Source organism: Anopheles cruzii, chromosome 2 (assembly GCF_943734635.1).
Source record: "Anopheles cruzii chromosome 2, idAnoCruzAS_RS32_06, whole genome shotgun sequence".
NCBI lineage: Eukaryota > Metazoa > Arthropoda > Insecta > Diptera > Culicidae > Anopheles > Anopheles cruzii.
In genome coordinates this window covers 20631659-20647515 of record NC_069144.1, presented here as the reverse complement: position 1 = coordinate 20647515, position 15857 = coordinate 20631659, and the positions used below count along the sequence as shown (strand labels likewise).

Sequence of the window (15857 nt, the reverse complement as noted above, 5' to 3'; positions counted from 1 at the left end):
ACACGATGGTAGCTTCAAATATTGCAACGGCCTTAGCAAAACGGCTAGAAGGATCATAGATCGTAGACAAACAAAGCGAAAATTGCATAAATTTAAAACGCTTCCCGTTCCCCGAAGGGGCCACGGTAAAGAAAACACACTTCCTCGATCGATGCAAGACGCTGTAACGCTCCTAACCGGCACAGCTAGTTAAGACACTTGCCCGTCTTCGTCTTCGTTGTCGGAGCGCTTGCTGGCGGGCACTTCCCGAAACAGTCACGGTTCGACGGCAATGTACACAACATTATGCTTCCCACATGCCTCCGTTCGCAGCCGCTTGGAAGAGGGCGCACTTGCGTTGTTGGTTCCCGTTGTAGTGGCTGTGTGCGTTGTCCTTTCATTAGAATGAAATATCGCCATCGCCATCGCCGGAGCCCCTTGGGAGAATCGTGCACCTCTCGGAGGAAGAACGTCGGTTTTTCGGTTGCTTCCTTTGTTCGCTCCGGCCCGGAGACTTTGCCGCGTTCTGGCTGCGTGACTGGGCTGGTTCGGAGAATGGATTCTGCTGGGTCGCATTTGTTACGGATGACTTCACTCGAAGCAGTCGGAGTCGGAAGACGGCCGGCGATTTACGGCCGGCCTAGGCCGAGATGTGTCCTGCCCTGGACAGCAGATGGATTGCTGTCGCAGTGTGGTCTGCAGGATTCGAGAGGCACCAACGGAATCGTGATCAAACTGTTGACAGCCACCAGGCGTCTCCATCGCCATCCGATTGACGAGCACACATACCACATACGGCCGCAATATGGAGCGATGGCAACACAATTGAGACATTTTCTGCACCAATACCGACCAACCGGGCCCTGGGAGAAACAATGCAGCACAGCCCGGCAGCGGACCCATCCGCCAGGATGTGAAGAAACGTTGAAACGCATAAGTAGGATGCGTGTAGAAAGTAGTGTGAGTTTTTGTTGTACAAAAAGAAAGCCAGTTAGTGAGTGTACTTCGCCGCGGTCCAGAAGAGGCAGAGTGATTTCTCATTCATGGTACTTCTGGTGATTTTCCGATGAAACGTCGTCGAAACTTCGGTGTGCCGAGGGATTCCGAAGAAAATGTAAATTAAAATGATTCAATTGAATCAATTTACTTCGGGTCGATAGTGAGTTCTAAATTTACACGATCCTAGAGTCGATCCGTGTTGCAAACACAACTAGCTATTGAGTACCCTAGAAAATGTTGCAGTTTAGTGCACAAACTGATAAGTGGGCTCGACCGAGTGGGACAAGTGGTTCTTCGTTTTATTTTTGAACAAGAGAAAAAAAAAAAACTAATGTACCAAGGAACGGTGCTTCGTGTTTTCGCGGCTATCTTGGGGTAGAAAAGCGTGACAATCGAAACGAAACGATAAGTAGTTCAGTCACAGGCAGTCACAGGCGGCTAAGAGCTCACGTACCGCGGGGAAGCGAAAACTGGCTCAGGCCTGGCCGAGTACAACTGTGACATCGTCTCCCCGGGGGACCGGCGAAAAGACGTGAGCGGTTGTACAAGTTCCTTCGTTTCCCAAACGGACATGCACACTCCCGGGAGCGGAGGGGGGTCTGCCTTCGAAAGCTTGTTCGGGATTCGTCCGCAAAGACGAACGACAATTTGTTTCGGTTTTACTTGGGCAACGGTAAAGGGACAAGCAATGCGCTGCTTGGTCTCGGTTGGTCAGCCGTCCGGTGCTGGTGGACACATCTTGCTGGTGGATATTTCTCGAGAATCGACATTCGAACTGACAGTGATAAATTCAATGTTATTTATGGCAGCATTATTGGTGTCCATCGCATCGTGTGGTGCGCTTATCGGGTTTCACTGCAGCTGACATGACCTCTGCAATGGTGCGCAGATACACCACCAGTTAATGTTTTGCTTTTCAAAGAAGTAAATAAGCAAACTTGAATCTTGGTATCTTATTCTTCAGCGAACCACGCCTCACCCGACGAGGTCTGAACAATGCCAAGTATGAGTCACTTTTGTGAGTCAAGATATTCTCAAAATATAATTTGATCTATAAAATAAATAAACATTCTTTTGGGTTTGCGTATCGAAAACCTTAAGCTAACATTTTCTAACTTGTGCCGCGTGTGCCTTTGATAAAAGGAACAGTTCATTCGGACCTTTGTCGAAGCATTAACGCACATCGAGCACGAATGTAACCCGCACCCCAGTCGAGGGTTATCCATTCAACCCGAAACCTTGCCCCCCTTGGTTTCGGTGAAATAATTCATCACCTGACGCTTTAGGGATATGCTTTAGTCTAATCGATCGATCCATTTTCACTGACCTCGAGCCCGGTTTCTCGAGACGTACGACCGTCCCGAAGAACCGTTCAGAATCCACGCGGCCATCGTTTAGGATCAGAACAGTTTCCCAGCATAATCCATCTCCAATTCCACGCTGTTCCGTTCGGGTAAAGCGTAGATATGTGTGCTGTGGCCCAGTTAGTCGGTAGCGATGTAGGCCACGCTAACGCTCTCGTAACTCCGCTGTCCGTTAAATGGTGTTCAAAGGAAACGCAGGGGACCCTCTTGCAGACGGCCTACCTAATAGCGGAGTGAACAAGTGGAGGCCGGCGAAACGGACGTTCGAGAAATGGTGGAAAACAATCCCCAGACGCTCGTTAGTCTTACAAAGGCCGCGTGCGTGCAGCGCGTGGCGCTCCCGTGCCAAGGATAATATTCATTTATTATTCGGCCTCCCGGCCCTACCCGGATCATCTTGCTTTTTTTTGCGCGACTTAAGATGCCCCATTTTACCGCGCGCTTCAATGAGTCCCCAAAGGTGCATCCTGCTGGTTTGCCGAGGGCGGTTCGAGAAGAGAGCCTGACTTCAGCAAAACCTACCCTACATGAGCGCTGGAGATAATCGATTTCGAATTCGGCTCCTGAAACACCGGAACCGTCCGAGTGGAATAAGAAAAACAATGCAATCTTGGCACAAGGTCGTTGTGGCGATTGGGCCTCTTCTTCCAATGGGCCGTGCCGCGCATAACGGCCCTCTAGGAGGGCTCTTTGGGTTGGGCTGCTGCGATGTGCTGTTTCATGTGTATGCTCTCTTCCGAGAGGACACGAAATAACCTCGGCCCGCGACCTCTGATCTCACACGGGTACGCTGACTGTTGAGAAGGGTACCGTCGTGAAATGGGCTTCCAACCGTGAGGCTTAAGCTGCTGGTTCATGCTGCTGCTGCGGTCGTCAACCGGTCGCCGAGCATTAAATTGAAATATTCTTCCATGAAAAATCAATTCCACGCGATTCCAAAGGGGTTCCGGGGGGCTATACTGTCTATGGTATCTCGGGGAGCCGTTCGGGGACCCGTGTCGCTCAGCTCGCGTTCTGTTGCGATCGGGCACTCGGTACCGAGACTTTGATAATTTGTAAACATTTTTTCGGGCGATTGAAGAGAAAACCCATCCAATATGCGTTGGCGTACTTTGGAAACCAGGAAAAGTCAAGAGGTAAACTTCTGGCAACAGCATAGCGCAGTCGGAAGCGAAGTTTCTGCGTTCGTTCGGCTTGGGGGCTATTAATTGATTTTTCCGACATGAACAGAACGCGGCCAGAAAAGAAAACGCCAAAAGGATCAACTCCGTCACCGGCACGAGAAAGGCTCCCGGGCACCGAGGGAACCGGAAAGGGCCGGAGATACTAGGCGTCGACCGAACAAAACAAAAAATCAGGTAAACCCGAAAAGGGATCAACGAAGATCCTGGGACGTAAAAGGACACAAAAGAGACGCGGGCCGCGTACAACGGAAAGGATAATAATGGATTTTCGTGCGGCGAAAGCTAAACACTGGCAGGCAGGACGAGAGCAAGAGCCCAAGAATTCGGTCGCATTCGATGCGGGCTCACGCAAATCGGAGAGGGCTCGTAACAAATGTTTTTCTTTCATTTTCGGGGCGCTTTCGGGGTGCGCCCCGGATTTTGTATGGAGTTTCGCTCGGGCAAAATTACAAAATTTAATTTGGGCAAGCTGCTTCTTTCTCGCTCTCGGTTCCCGCGGTAGCCGTTTTTCCGTCACGGCGAGTGAAAAGTATTTCAAAAATACATTATGTTAACCCCTTTTTTTGGGGCTCTTGCGAAGGGTTGTTGCCGCCCGATCGTAAGTTGCCACCGTCGCCTAGAAAGATTAATTTTCACATCGCCATCGTTGGACCCTACAAGAAGACGATGTTCTGGCGCGACGATGCTCCCTTCGGTTCGGTGCCTTGGGTGGGAAGAAAAAAGGGCTAAGCCTACCCAACCATAACAAAAAGCAGAAGAGGCGGATTGAGCAATTAATCAACGAAATTATGCCAGTAATTATGGATTGATCATTTTGCGCGCGGAGAACCTTTTTGCGACGATTTACGCCCTGCGTTCGAATGCCCTAAACAGTCGTGATTACACACGGGCAGTTGCCGTCTTGTCCTGTTGCGTCTTGTCCAGTGGCAGTCCTGTTGCGTTCTAGGGTTTGAATTTTACTCTCAGTGGTTCACAACAGTTTCCTCGGAGCTGGCGTTTATTTATGAGACACGACCATGTTTTGTTTTAAATTTGCGTATAGCCGAATAGAAATCTTTATACTGAGAGCCACACATGCTTCCACCATTATTGAAAAAGGTGATAAATAATGCTGAATAAACTTTAAAACAACTTCGGCTGAAAAATCAGGCAAGGTAGTAAATGATAGCTAATTCTTACAACCATCTGACCTTACCTTTTTGAGCTAACCATTCGTGAAGTAAATTCAATTAACGAAACAAAAAAGATATAATAGCTCTCGAAAAATATTCAGCGTTCCAAATTCCCCGGATCAGAGTTGAGCTAATCTTCCAAAACGAAGTGTATTTTTGAAATGATTTAAAATAAAAAATAAACATCATAATATTGTTTACAGTTCAACCTCCAAACCAAAAAGAAAAATCGAAAAACGGACGAGAAAGCGAAACAAGAAAACTGTAAGGTGACGACCGTAAACACATGGCAAAAATGATTAAATCTTGTGCCACTAACGAGAGAAAGTGACTGTAGCTTCAAACTCAAAATGTGTCCAAATTTATATTTAAAAATACTTTGCTACAACTGTTATATTTATTAGGTCAAACAAGAAAAGCATAATACTTATAAATATTTGTTGTGTGAAAAGTTAAACTCTTGTCGCTTGAGCAGAAAAGAAAAGCTTAGCATCTCTGAAGACGCCAAATCACTTAAGGCAAGCCGCGCGTTTGATAAAAATCAGAACAACATTCACAACTTGTTGATAACTTTCATAATTCTCGGTGTCAATCTTCTCGCAACCGCGCACTAGAGGCTGGCTACTTGCTACAGTCCTACGATGGAGAAAAGCCCAACAGCTATGTAGTGTGTAGTTGTTACGTAAAGAGTAGCTCCGGTAGCGGCCTATTACGGCATCGTAGGGTTTTTCTGAACAAGAAACAAAGACCAGAAAGATGACGGAACTGGCGATAGAGCCATTTTTGAAACAAAGCCGTCGTTTTTGACTGCAATGGCCTGCAACGAATGTAGCAGCCCGATGCAGGGTTCTCCGCTGACGCTACTAGCACCTTGTCGTCGCAGGGAGTTTGCACAAGAGAACACCATTCTTGGAACCGGAGTGGCAGTGGAATCATCTGACAGCAGCTCTCTTGATTACGGCAACCCTCTCTTTTGGGTGGAAATGGAAGCTTCCGTGAATTTAGAGGATCCAGCAGTTCATCATTCATGAAGGTAGGCTCGGCCCGATTACGTTGGGCTTCCCGTGAAAAGCTGGCACGCCAAGAAGATGATAGTAACCGGCGCCGGGTTGGCGTATTAGTGCCCATACCGGGCTCGACCGTGCAGACCAGGGGCACTATTGCTGCTACGAGCTATGAACATAAATTGAAACATCGGTCGGTTTCATAACATCGTCTTACATTGGGCCGAGAGATGAGTTCAATGTACGCGGGGCTGCAGTAAGCAATTACGTAAATGAAAATATGATATGAATTCATGTTTTTAAAAGTGGTTGGAATTAGGTTTGCAATGCGAGTAATTAAGAGGTAAGCAAGCATGGCTGGGAAAAATCGAACATTGTAAATAACAAAACACGATTGAGTGTTATAATTCTTCTTAGTGAAACACATAAAGGCGGTGTTAATTGATGCTACATTGAAACATTAAATCATTTAAAAAATATAATGAAAACGAAAGATTAAAGTAAAGAGACTAATTCCTTGAACGTATTTAAAAAAAACTGACGTGACGAAAAACTGAGGATCGTAACCAAAGCATAATTTGTCCTTCGAAACATGGATACACTGAGCAGCGGAAAGTTAAAAATGAGCGTATCAAACCAGCATAGCAAAAAACCACAGCACTTCACTCGCACTCGTTTTGACAGGCCCGCGCCTGGCAATGTGCACCACTCTCGCAAGGATTGCTCCGCGCGCGTCAAGGATCGGTCCACACAGCCGCAGCTACCGAAAGCTTCGCGCACGGTTCCCTTGGCGCTCGTACAGGCCATTAGAAGGTCGTCGCTTAAAATGTCGTTCCGCCATCATCATTTCGCCCGACACTGGGCTCTTGCCGCTGCTTACACCGCTCGTACGCCACTCGCTGCTGATCTAGCAGCAACCCCCGGCACAAGACGCTAAGGGGAAATAATGGCAGCCGGCGCAGGCAACTGGCGGCCTCGGTGGTGAAACCCATTTTTCCCAGACACTCACACACACACTCCCCGCCGTTGCTACCGCTAATAACCCAACCGGCCGCAAGTGCTACAGCATTACACGGGCGCGCTCTTCGGCTCGAAAGGAGCGAAGGTGTCGCGTAACGAGCGGTTAAAAATATCCCGACAAGCAACATTCGGTTGTTTAGTCGTATGGTACTTTCGGTTTGGACGCGTCCTCAGCGCGTCCGTTGCGAACCGGCGACGCTTGGTCTCCCTGCCCTGGTGTCGCAGTCGCAGGACGCGACCTCCACCACCAGGAGGATGTCATTATAAATTTATTATCGCAGCACGAAAATTACATTCCCGGTTTCAGGGTTCCCGGCGCTCGCGAAGGTGGCTTGGCGTGCGACAGATGGTTAAGCGGCCAAAAGGACACACACCCTGGCCCCGCTGGTGGCGGTGTTTGACGTGACACCGTGATGGGCAAAAGATTTGCCGCCCGCGCCGTGATCAGAGCAGCGCCCGAGCACAAGCGCTCTTTTGCATTAATTGATTCGATTCGTGAATTGTTGATGATGTGCTCAACGACGGGGTCAAATGTTACCAACATCACACGCAAGCATTTCCATTTCATTGAAAGGATTTGTAAGAAATCAGTAAAACAGAAAGAACAGTTAAAGGGATTCCGATTGAACCCGCCTGCATAGCGAAGAGAAACATTAAAATTGCACTACACTTTTATTTTCATTCATTTTCTCATAGCATTATTTGATACAATGTTTGCTTTGTAAGGGAGATGGCAACATTGATATTTTCTACTATTTCAGTGAATAGTACTTGAAAGACAAAGACTCGGTTTTTCCTCATATTTTCCGAAGTGAGAGTGTCTGTGCCGTTGGAGAAGGGTAGCTCCGGTCGTAGTAGTTTATTCAAAAGAATGCTGAACCCTTCATTAACGGGGAAAAAAGTTAGCAAACTTCACAGGGTTCCACAAGCTCAGTAGCAAAGATATTCAGATGTGCATAATTAGCCAGATGGATTTTGGCTTGCCCCATTCACAGCCTGAGCCACTCTGGCAGCAAAAACATTGTGAATGAATGAATGTTTGAGTTAAGTTGATTTTTGATGAACTGATCGTCACCATCCCGAGTCTGGACCGCCATTTTTGTCTAATTAGGTATGCGATAAGTGGTTCATTTTTGAGATGGGGTTATACGAGATTTGAATCTTGTAATTGGCAGTAACTGTTTTAATTTAGAATCTGGTGCATCGTTCACAGAAAAGCAGGAAACCAAGGAAGCAGACATTTAAACTGTTTATCAAAATACAAATCAAAACAATTTAATAACAGATTCAGATCTAAACTGCTCATAAATCAAACTCGTGTGTAAACTGCTACCTTGAAATACTTTGCTTCTTTTAAAATAGGACTCATATTTAAGGAAACATTGTGTTCGTCGGGAGAGTGTTCTCACGACAGACATTAGAGACTGTACAGCGGTCACGATAAAAATAAAGCGCGAAGGTAAATTACGACCAGCAGCAAAGTACCTGCTCAGACCGTCTTACACTGTTAGAGAAACAAATGGATTACAAAAAAGTCATAATAACAATAGGAGCGGAACTGTCAACTGTCTCGATGGTCGAGTGTAAATCTTATGCCTGGGGTCGTACAAACAAACACATCCCGAACCACTTCCGGAAGAGAACCTGAAGATGATGGCGTGTGTTGCTAGCGTCCGCGACACGTCTTGATGATGAGCTCCGTAACATCCAAGGGGTTTGACAGGACTTCCGGACACCGTACCTGCACCGTCAGCGAATCGCACACACTTGGGTTGTGCTCAAAACTGAACGGACGGGATCCACATATGACCACAAGAATGGAGAAAAAAGTTGAAATACAACCCCGAAAGTTATTCTATTGTTTTGCAACACACACACACATACACGCTTGTCAGCGTGAGTTTCTCCGAAATGGGAAAAAGCCCTCAGCGAGACGAAGGACGAGCTGCCAACAGAGAGTCCCTGCCGAGGTCTTTTCGTTGTCAGTCGACGTTAGTTTTTGGTTTGTATTTGAGTTGTGACGACCCCCATTATGCCATCGTCGATCACAGGTTCCATGTCACCGAGGGAACTGCCAGGCGACGAGAGTCCTTTTCGATTCTACGCTGCTTGTCTTCATGCCATGTTCGTCCATAAATTCGCCCCCTTCCTGTGGCTCGCAACACTGCTCTGCATATTGAATTGAAAAAAGAAGCATTGCACAAACGCCCTGAGACCCTGTGCTGGTGATGGACATTGACTAAGCCATACCGGACACCAGGCACTCCTTTCCAAGCATTTCAAAAAAATGCTTCAGCTTCGAGAGACCATCTAACATTCCATTCCTGCATGTCGGAATTGCGGAACTAATTCTGAACACGATTTCAAATCTGAGTTTCGGATTGTGGTCTAGAGGAAAAAAGGATAACCCCCCCCCACGGGGAGATGTCGCTCAGTGATTCGACCCCTCTCGTAAGCCAATAAAACTTGCAACTGCCACTTGCTGGTCTTGCATGCGGCAGTCTCTCGGTAAGGCCGGTGATGCAATGAATTGAATTATGAAAACATCGATATTTCATTACGTGTCGTGTCGAGAGTGCGGTGCGAGACAGTACTTCCCAGCAGATCACACTTATTGGGAGCCTTAAAATGCGACGGTAGACAGCGTCGAACTGTAGCTCTCCGAACAAGGGCTTTCTTATAAAATCGTGTCACAAATCAAAGGAAGAACACTGAAATTGCTCGCCATGAGGAGGAGGAATTATAATTAACTTTGCGTGTTTCCTCGAAACTGACAACGAGAGTCCAAGTCCGTTGTTGTCTGTCGTCGGAACGACGACGTTCCCAAGGAAGGATTTCCGAAAGTCTATGAGTTCGTGTGAAAGCCTTGTGACACGATGTTGTTTCTCATCTTTGTCAAACAACTGGTGTGGCCAAATTCATGCTATTTTTAATTAATAAAACAGACGCCGGCAGCAAAACGTCTATCCTACATCATAGAATCGGTTGGGTTTATGTCATCGAATCGAAACGAATGAGTGTGTGAGTTTTTAATCCAAAAAAACCTGCAACAGACATTCAGATCTTAGAATAGAAAAAAAACACAATGGTTGAAGCTAGTAAATTAAGAAGCTGCCACTGGTACCGAGTTTTGTTTTCTGCTTCAGCTAAGTGTTTTAAGGAAATATGTTTAGTGAATTTTAAATAATATACCTCATATCAACATTAGATATTTTTTAAACTCGGGTAAAAATAAATCGATCCAATCGACAGTCAATTAATTGGCTTCATTATGACTGCGTGCTTCAACAGCATTTTCAATAATTACAATTCGAAAAACTGTAGAAACTGTTTTGAGTTTTAGTGTGAATATGAACATATTATTTATGTTTAGTTTTTCGATCGTAGTTGGTGAGTACAAAAGCCTAAGATAACTCCGATACTGATTATTTATAGCTCTTCAAGCGATAAACATTTTAACCAGCATGAATTTGAATGACAAACGAAAGTGAAGTAATTTTCGGAAAAGCGTTGTTTGATGCTAAAATCGCTTTTTGATAACAACATTTCATTTAATGATGAACATGATGAATGATGTCCTATGATGTTTGCCGCAAGTGGAACATGATTTCATCTAAACAAAAGCATCATCGAGACTCTATCGAAATAACCCATCGAAATTGAACGAGATAGTTTCCTCTTTTATTGGGTTCTCAAAGTTTGTTATAGCTCGTTTGTTTTCAGGTACAAACGGATGAATAGAACGAACATAGTCGTATTCACGTACGAACGGCGATTGTGCTATATTTCCGCTACTATGAAGTATTTTGTTTATGAAATATACCTACTTTTTCCATGAAATTACCATGTTTTATTTTATAATAAACTTGAAAGAAATATTTGAAAAATGTTGGCATTGAGAAATAACAATGATAACGTTTCCTAAACATCTCACTGGTTCAGCATATCACGACAAACACGTGCTCGGATTCGTTTTTCTGTTTCCCATGTGCTCCACAGAGTGAGATCACCGTCTAGTTCGAGGCCCCTCAATGGCGCATGCTAATCACTCAGCGAGAGCTTCACAACTTTAGAGGGTACAGCACAGAACACGGCTCCAAGTGAACTCTTTTGATCGCGAGACCGACGGGTTAACCGGCGAGAACGTACCTGCTGTATCCGGGGGAGTCGTTCAGGAATGCACTTTGAAAGCCCTCGACGGACGGTGGGAGTGCATTAGTGGGGCTGCCGACCAACAAGCTCGCCGACCGGACACGGATTTGGCAAAGTGTTTAAAAAGTAGCGCATCGCACCCCATTCCGAGAAAACGCGCAAAGCCATTCGCCCTGGTGTGGCCAAAGGCTTCCGATTGAACCGAGCAGCCGATTTGCAGCACTCATGAGCGCATCTCGGCTGCTGTTGGGGTGGGCGAAAGAAAAAAAGGATGATTTCGTTTGATGCCAGGAGCTAGGCGATAGACCCGACAAAGCATCCGTCGTCGTTTAACTGCCCGGGACACCCCTCCGTGGTGCGATGCGGTGCGAGGTGGTGCGGTGGCGAAATGGATGGCAAACAAGATGTTGTTGGCGCACCGATGCGATGCTGCCCTCTTACCGGCGATAGTGCAGTGTAGACGCGCAAACAGAGCATAATGGAAACAACCGCTGCGCCGAAGAAAAACGGCATGATCCTGACGGCGACCCGGACCGAAAACCCCGAAACGATGTGTGCCGTGTGTTCTTCGCATATGGCGCCACTAATGTTGACGCTCTTGCGTTAAACATGCACTCTTGATGTTGCCCGTTTTTTTATGTTGCGGTCGCGAAAAACCCGTATCCCGGCGCGAGAACGATGAACCTCCTGGCCTGGCAGCACGCTGGGTGTCCTTTTTTGAGGGGTGAAACACATTTTTAATGTTTCTCCCGAAAGGTTCGCGAAAGTGCAGCGCGGTGGGAAGCGCGATGATTGAGCGTCGCGTGCAATCGAAGCCATCATCTTTTGGAGACGTCACATTTGGAGCACAAAACAAGCGGCCCAAAAGCTATTCTTCCGGGCCCATTTTTGTTTGGTTTTGTTTAAAATGTGATGGCGGACACCCTATAAGGTATATCAAACTGGGTTTCTTATGAAACTATTTTACTTAAAACAGTTTGCTCAAGTTTGCGCAGTATTGCTAGGCTCGATTATTTAGAACATTCTGGTAAAATGTTTATCATCAACGGTTTGACCCTAAATTATAAACGAAATATCAAAAAAGTGTCTTATTTAAATAAAGATAAGTTAAGATAGTTTAGTAAAAAATGTCAGTGTTTTGCTAATTATTCAGTGTTGTTCAATTTCACTAAGAAGTAAGATTTCAGTGTAAGAACACTCTTGATTTGTATGACACGATATGTCGTTGTCTTGACACACACATAATATTTGAAACGAACCTTTCGTTTCATTATTTTGTTTCAGTTTCCTAACTAGCATATGGCAAGTGCGATTAACGTATCGGTTACTACTAAGTTATCGTATTCAAGTATCTTTGGCCTTTGACTAGCCAATTGAGATCCCGTTGATCTCATCGATAATAGAAACAAGCGCTAAACAAGCATGAGGCGTACAGCATACAGAATACTAACGATTTTGGAATACTCTTCAAACATTGTTTAGTTCGTCAAAATCGGTGGAATTTACTTTCTCAGACCCGAGTACCAAACAACGTCCGATACCGTCACACAACTGGGCTGAAATAATAACCGCCGCGTGCGCATACGTGCACGGCGCTTTGCATACCTTTAGGCGCGGCGGTCAACGGGCTCCGTGCATTTTTCTAACCGAAACCCTCTCCCTCGAACCGGGCGCGTGCCGGGAGAAAATTGAGATTTTCTGGTTTCGGGCCGGTCAACCAAACTTTGGCGGCCGGCACCGTGGGAAAATTGCGATTAACATTCCATCGGTGAGAGATTTTTGTTTTTTCTGGTCTCGGTTTTTCGACCTCGTTGACCCTTTAGCTGCCCTGCCATGCCCGGCAGCCCGGTCCGCCGCCACCCAGATAACCGAAAAGTGATTGCCCAAAAAACAAAAAATGATTTCATGAAAATTTGCCTCGAAAATATTCACTCTGAGTACGCCAGACCAGGCGCGGTGAGCGAAAAAGGAGGAAGAGAAAAAAAAACCGTTGGGTGATTTCAAAATAACAACAACCGCTCGGGTTGTGTGTGTGCTGGAAATGAACACGTTTTCCAGCAGCACACCCCGATGAGGACGTCGGCACTGCCTGCCACACGGCCCGGCCTGTTCGGTAGCCGGTCGGTGGGTTGGCCGTTTAGTGTTGCGTATGCGGAAAATTGACCCAAATTGTTAGAATTATTTTGTTTTTCTTCCTTTCGCCACCCACTCGGAGGTTCTACTCCGAGACTCGGTGCTCCACGTGGCACCAAACGCCAAGCATCCTGCCAAGGGCCGTCGTCGCCGCATGGATGTGTGCCCCTTAAACATCGGGCCGGCGGTGGAGTGCAGAAGGAATATTTGCTCTAGCTTCGGATCCGCGGGGGAGGGGTAACTGGAAAATTTGGAAATGGCCAGCGAATGGTCAGCGTGCGCAGCGGATGCTACATTCTTGCAGCCCACCGCGTCTGGCGTGGGCCGACACGAAGAAACCGTCGGCGCGCGCGCGATTACCATGAATCACTTCATTTCCCACCCCGCACGGCTCTACCGCGAAGTGGAGCGGAGTTTCTTGGCCGAATTCTTGGCCTGTCGGCTCGGCCCGAGAAAGTTGGAAAGAAATTTGAGGTTAGAATGCGAGACAAAGTATTTCGGGAGTGAACGAGTTGTGCCCTCAGGAATCCAAACACACGAGGACCCAAGTTGCCGAAGGTGGCGTCTTACCTTTTGGGCGACGAAGATTTCGTAGATCGCACACACGCCCGTAATTGTGATGCCCTGCTCCTTGCACAGCATCGCCGTCGCGACGAACAGCATCGAAAGGCAGAGGTAGCGCCAGCCTAGAAAAAAAAACAAACGGAACGGAAAAAGAAGTAATTCGGTTACGTTTGCTAATGTACAATACAGCTTCAGAGAGTCAGTGGAGAAAACAGTAATATGAAAATGTTATTGAGTACATAAAATACATAAAATAAGCTAAAATAGCATCATTAGAACACATAATACTGAACAATTGAAGTGAAAGAAAAGAGATGAAAGGAGAATATAAAAAAGAATGTTTAACTAATCAATAACGGTAATAAATGTGACACTTGTGTTACTCAATCACGGCTCAATTGATGCGCAATTCGTTCAATAATATATGAAAAGTAAAAGCAGTTACTGCAACAGTTGTAAACTGTTATCGAAATCCGATCCGACTCGGATAAAGTGTCTCAACTGCTAGAGAAAGGGGTTGCTAGAAATGTAGGTGGTACAAACGGAGTTGCTTTTTACCCGGAGCTGAGACGCGAAAGACACAACCGGCGGAGGAAAATGCCACCAAACACGAACCAATGACCCCGGTGGTGGGCGATGGGTGATAGCAATAAGAGCCCATTTCTAATTCGGTTGCTTCGATTCGGCTCGGTTGGATGCGTTTATCATTGCAACGCAAAGCCTCTGGTAGCGCCAAAAACCCGAAAACGGGCCAAAGAAGATGGTTTGCTTGTGTGTCTCTCTTTTACTGTGGCAAAAAGGGTGGCTATTGGTACACTGGTCAATGGTGTACTGGTGTATATAAGATCAGGTTCGGCCGAAGAGGAACCATCATTCGGTTGTGATCGTTCACTGAAGCACGTAGACGGTAGACACCAAACAATCAGCAGGCAGACATGAAGGTAAGCCCAATTCCGTAGGTGATCAATTCCGTAGGTCCCACATCATGAGTTCGGGTTCTCTGTCACAGGCGTTCATCGTGTTCTTTGTGGCCCTGGCCCTAGCCAGTGCGGCGCCAGTCGACGACTCCAAGAAGGACAAGCGTGGACTGTGGGAGCTGGGCTCGGAACAGCAGGAGGGCTACGAAAGCTATGGGTACGACCATCAGCAGCCTCACCACCATCAGCAGCAGGCCTACGACCATCAGCAGACCTACGACCACCATCAGCAGACCTACGACAACCATCAGCAGCAGCTTTACCCGCATCACCAGCAAGCCTACGACCACCATAAGCAGTCGCACCAGCATCAGCAGGTCATCGAGCATCAACAGCACTACGAACATCAACAGCATTATGGCCATCAGCAGCAGGAATTGCCGCAGCAGCACTACTACGGCCACCACTACTCCACCGAGAAGGAGGTGAAGAAGGTCATCACGGAGAAGGTCCCGGTGCCGTACACGGTCGAGGTCGAGAAACGCATTCCGGTGCACGTGAAGGTTCCGTACCCAGTTGAGGTCGAAAAGAAGGTCCCAGTCGTTGTTGAGAAGAAGTACCCCGTGTACGTGGAGCGGAAGGTTCCAGTCCACGTGGATCGTCCGTATCCGGTGGAGGTGAAGGTGCCCGTGGAAGTGCCCGTCTACCAGAAGGAGTACGTCGAGGTCCCGAAGCCATACGCAGTTCATGTCGACAAGCCATACACAGTGTACGTGAAGGAGCCAGTGTACGTCGAGAAGCCGGTGCCGTTCACCGTGCTCCTGAAGAAGGAGCACAAGAAGCCGTTCTGGGGCTAGGGCAACTCGGGCGTAGAGATCAATCTCGGCAATAAAGTAAACTTTGAAAAAACATTCCACATGTTCTCGGTGTTCATAATCACCTTCGTGCACAGGTCGGTCCTTCGCTGAGCAGCTAAAATGCAAATTTTACCTACAGCGCAGTAACTACGGTTGCACTGGTTTATGGAGTTAATGGTATTTATGAGTTACAATTCTATGGCATTCCTACAATTGCGTCAGGTATCCATTGTGAATGTAACAAAGTGGTAAAGCTCCAGTTGGCGGCGTAAAACAGATAGATAACGGCGTTCCTGGCAGATATCTATTAAATTGCGTGGTTGTTACATTGTTATGATGTACTTATTACGATCGGGCTACTCTCAGCTATTAGCTAGCTACCGTTTAACGCTATTTAAATCTCAGATTTATCGGAATCCTGGCGTGATGATGGATAACACTAACAGTATTGAAGCTTTTGATTCCAGAAATTGTTAGACTGTTTTTCATTTCCACTTTTTGTTCGTAAATGG

At 46.7% G+C, this 15857-nt stretch overlaps 1 protein-coding gene across 1 annotated transcript in view; it reads right to left on the bottom strand.

The window, feature by feature from the left end:
• LOC128278632 (protein O-mannosyl-transferase Tmtc3) overlaps positions 1-15857 on the bottom strand; it is a 130833-nt gene that overhangs the window by 41185 nt on the left and 73791 nt on the right. Inside the window, exon 5 of the mRNA XM_053017364.1 lies at positions 13578-13693. Coding sequence (XP_052873324.1) covers positions 13578-13693 — 116 coding nt within the window. The remainder of the gene's footprint in view (positions 1-13577; positions 13694-15857) is intronic.